At 43.5% G+C, this 4577-nt stretch overlaps 1 protein-coding gene across 1 annotated transcript; it reads right to left on the bottom strand.

The window, feature by feature from the left end:
- Nucleotides 1-1608: 1608 nt before the first annotated feature.
- Nucleotides 1609-4019, bottom strand: LOC118158941 (myosin-8; the record flags this gene model as incomplete). Its single annotated transcript, XM_035313602.1, has 6 exons — nucleotides 1609-1894; nucleotides 2312-2407; nucleotides 2532-2636; nucleotides 2723-2893; nucleotides 2989-3114; nucleotides 3648-4019. Coding segments are annotated over 6 exons (1026 nt in total), but the record flags the coding sequence as incomplete, so codon positions are not given.
- Nucleotides 4020-4577: the final 558 nt, after the last annotated feature.

Here is a 4577-nt window from a genome sequence, read left to right on the forward strand (position 1 = left end):
AGTCTTCTTTTTACCATTTCTGATAATACAGAATGTGCCCTTAGCTGTTATGTGATGCGCCACAGCCCAGTGCTGCCAGGATGGCTATTATGTACTTTAAGCTGCTCTGCTGCTTGCCCTGCAGATAATGTGACTTTTTTCTTCTCTGTCCACCCAGGATTCTCTTACATTCCAACTCATTAATTGCTGCAGGAGTCAGACTGGTAGGACACCGTGTTATTATTATATTTGGAGTTTTCCTGCACACAGTGCTAGACTGGGAGAGTTCTTTAATGCTGTAATGTGCCCACAATTATTCTGATGTTGTCTTATCTTAAAAAAAAAAAAAAAAAAAAAAAGTTATTGTAGCTCTTTCTATGTATAGCTCTATTTATGTGTAGCTCTATATCATTCCTCATCACAAAAGTTTATTATGCTTTTATGTTAAAATTTCAGTATTAGGAAGCACTCTAAATAAAGTACTGCAGCAGTTACTAGGTTGTTATCTCAGTTGTATGTGTTATGTTGCCCTAGTGTGTCCTCTTTTTCTCATTTACTTCTACCAATCTGTTCCCATTTAATTTACAATAAGAGCAGCCTGTCTTAACATTGTCCTCATAGTCTGTCTTAATATTGACCTCATCAATGTGTATAAATATCTGAGGGGAGGGAGTCGAGAGGATGGAGCCAGTCTCTTTTCAGTTGTGCCCAGTGACAGGACAAAAGGCAACAGGCACAAACTGAAGCACAGGAGGTTCCGGCTCAATAAGAGGGTGCACTTCTTTATTGGGAGGGTGACAGAACACTACAACAGGTGGTCCAGAGAGGATGTGCAGTCTCCTTCTCTGAAGATATTCAAAACCCACCTCGATACCATCCTCTGCAATGTGCTCTAGGTGATTCTGCTTGGGAGGGAGGTTGGACTAGGTGATCTTCAGAGGTCCCTTCCAACCCCGCCCATTCTATGATTCTGTGGTTGTCTAGTCTGTCTAATAGAGAAACTAAGGAACAGCTATGCCATCTTATCCAAAGACATAATTTATTCTGTTTTAGAACTAGTTGTTAAAAATCTCACTAAATAAATAAATAAATAAATCTGTTTAATAGATCCTGCCTGCTATATTTGATTTTGCTTGATAACAAAAGGCCACACTTTAGAGTGTGTGGTCTTCATCTGCCTCATTCTGAAAAGGCAGCACCTCAGTCCTTAAGTTCCTTCATGAGGACTCAGAGCCACACAGATGGCTTTTGGGCTTGGCTCTAAATCCAGCTTGCCACAGTGAGAATGGACCAGCACAGACAGCCTGTATATTGCACCCATTTGTAGAGAGGTTCTCAATGCAGAAAAAAATTTTCTGTGCAAGGACGAACAAGGTACGACTGCCTCTGTCCTGATCCTCTCCTGTTGCCAGTGTGGAAAGTGAATTAGTGTTAATCACAAGTCAGTAATATAAAAGAATTCAGTGGAGAAACACTGGGGATGTGATTAAGAAAGCTCTATTGGTGTCCAAGTATAAAAATGAAATAAAATCATTCACTTGAAAATGCCCCAAATTTATGTAACTTATGTATTGAATTATAACAAACAAAACCACTGCTTCTGCTGTGTATGCAAAAGAACATGTAGTGTTTATTCTCTAGACACTGAGACGGTTGTAATGATTATTTATAAAAGGCTTCCTTTTATAATGACAATCCCTGTGACAGAGGGTTCACATTTTGTGTATCCCTCAGGCCACTTTGCTGCCACATGACATCCTCACTCTTCCTCTTCTATCTTCTTGCCGTGAAACTCCCGGCTCTTTGCTCGGAGCTTGTTGACCTGCGACTCTGCAATGTCAGCCCGCTCCTCGGCTTCCTCCAGCTCATGCTGGATCTTGCGGAATTTGGAGAGGTTGACGTTGGACAGCTCCTCCTGTGTGGGGAGAGGGAGCTGGTGGTGAGGAGCCTGGGACAGGGGCTTCACTCCTCCTGTGCCTGGGCCTTGAAGGGCTGTGGTGATTATGCAGAGAAAACACAGACCTCCTGCCTCCTACCTACCACTGCTGACCCAGAACCCTCTCAAAGACCTCCTCATCCTCCCATATTCAGGACCTCACTGTGACAAACTGCACCAATACACTGTAGCTCTTGAGGAGCTCTTTCATCACTTGACCTTTGCATCTGTGTACTTACTCATTTGTGCTTAGGTATCAGGGTGGTTTATCTAGATGACAAAGACCCTGAAACCCTCAGACACTGACCAACGGTATTTTCAAAGTTATTAATGTCCTCAGCACTTGTGTGACACCCACAGAAAGCAACTCTTGCCCATTTTCCAAGCAGTACTTACAGCCTCCTCAGCTTGTCTCTTGTAGGATTTCACCTTCATCTGCAGCTTGTCCACCAGATCCTGGAGCCTGAGAATGTTCTTCCGGTCTTCCTCAGACTGAAGTGGTTGGTAAGCAGGAAAGAGAGAGAGTCGGTTTTGCCAACACATAAAGTTAACAATTTCCGTTGGGGGCAATGTGCTGTATGGAGGTTGTGACAGCATAAAGAGCCTTCTACGTTACCTGGTAGGTCAGCTCCTTCACCCTCCTCTCGTACTTGCGCACACCCTTCACTGCTTCAGCGCTGCGCTTCTGCTCAGCATCTACCTCCCCTTCCAGCTCCCGCACCTGCAATGAGAAGCCCATCTTTGGAACTTCTCCGGTACCTCTCCTAGGGACAGGCTCACTTGTGCACAAATACCAGCTCCACGCACCCTGGCCTCCAGCTTCTGGATTTGCTTCTTGCCTCCCTTCAGGGCCAGCTGCTCAGCCTCATCCAGACGGTGCTGCAGGTCCTTCACTGTCTGGTCCAGGTTCTTCTTCATTCTTTCCAGGTGAGCACTGGTGTCCTGCTCCTTCTTCAGCTCTTCTGCCATCATGGCTGCCTAGAAAGGCAAAACAATCAAAGGAATTTTGTGGCTGGAGACATTTTGGGGGAGAATGCATCCACCATCAGCAGTGAAAGGAGCCCCCAACTCACGTCTGTGATGGCCTTCTTGGCCTTCTCTTCAGCATTGCGGGCTTCCTGGATGGCATCCTCCATCTCACTCTGAATTTGGGTGATGTCTGTTTCAAGCTTCTTCTTGGTGTTGATCAGGCTGGTGTTCTGTCAAAGAAGGAAAATATTTACTCCAGCTTGTTGCAAAACAGAACACTTAGTTTAAAAACTATACTATTTAAATTTAAAGTTATAATCTCTATAGCTAATATAAGTACCTTCCTTCAAATGTTATCAGGTCATATACAGCTAGACAACAGAGAGAAGCACTCCTGAATTCCGAGGCAATCCTACTCAGCTATAAACCCATTCTTTGTATAAGGGTAATAACTGTGATTTAGGCTAAGGTACAATCCCTTAATAGAAGAGTTTAAGAACTTACACAGATGAAAAAATCAGGAAAGAAAAACAAATGATGGATCATAAGATTTTGAAATGTGACAGTCTTAAGTGAAACAGTGAAAATGATGATTAAGGCACCTCTTGTTATGAGAAAAAAAGAATTCCAATTCTTTTTCCTACAGAATATCTACTTAACACTAAAGAACAGCTTAGGACAACTAATGTATCTCTTTACATAGTATTTACACAGTATTTTCCATCAATGTCTAATTTATGGTATTTTCATTGAAGAATCTAACCTGAGTGTGGAGGAGCTGAACTCTCTCACTTGCATCCATCAATTCCTGCTCAGCCACTTTCCTTGACCGTTCCGTCTGCTCTAGGGCTGCCCGCAGCTCCTCAATCTCAGCCTGTAACAGGTTTGCTCTGCGCTCCACCATGGCCACCTGCTCCTTCAGATCCTCCTGTGTCCTGAGAGCATCATCCAAGTGTATCTGGGTATCCTGTATGAGAGAAAAGAAAAATAAGGTGGCACAACACTGTTGTACAATGGCAATTACTGCCACTCTATAATGATTTAGATATGTAACTATTATGTCAACGTAATCTCCTATGAAGTAAGGGTGAGAGTTGGGGCTGTTCCACCTAAAGAAGACAAGGCTCTGGGGAGACTTTACAGAAGCTTTTCAATACTTAAGGAGGCTTATAAAAAGATGGACAGAACTTTTGCTTAGTCAGATAATGACAGAACAAAGGGTAATGTTTTTAAACTAAAAGAGGGGAGATTTAGATTAGATGTTAGGAAGAAATTCTTCACTCAGAGAGGGGTGAGGTACTGGAATAGGTTGTCCATAGAAGTTGTGGATGCCCAATCCCTGGAGGTGTTCAAGACGAGGTTGGATGAGGCCCGGGAAGACATGATCTAGTGGGTGGCATACCTGCCTATGGCAGGGAGATAGGAACTAGTTGATCTTTAAAGTTCCTTCCAACCCATTCTATGATTCCATAATAACGTAACACAAGATAGCTACATGCACATAATTAGCTTTACATACTTTGAGAACTCCTTGTGTCTTTGCTGTGGCTTGACTGTCAATCCCCTACCTCAGCTGGGATGGCAATGCGCTGGAGCTCACTACCACACTGTCACATAACCCCTGTCTGTGAAGCATGGTTTTGTCCCTTTACCCCTTCAAATCCAGTTTAAATCCCTATCAATGGGCCCTGCT

This window comes from Oxyura jamaicensis, unplaced genomic scaffold (genome assembly GCF_011077185.1).
Source record: "Oxyura jamaicensis isolate SHBP4307 breed ruddy duck unplaced genomic scaffold, BPBGC_Ojam_1.0 oxyUn_random_OJ61729, whole genome shotgun sequence".
Taxonomy (NCBI): Eukaryota; Metazoa; Chordata; class Aves; order Anseriformes; family Anatidae; genus Oxyura; species Oxyura jamaicensis.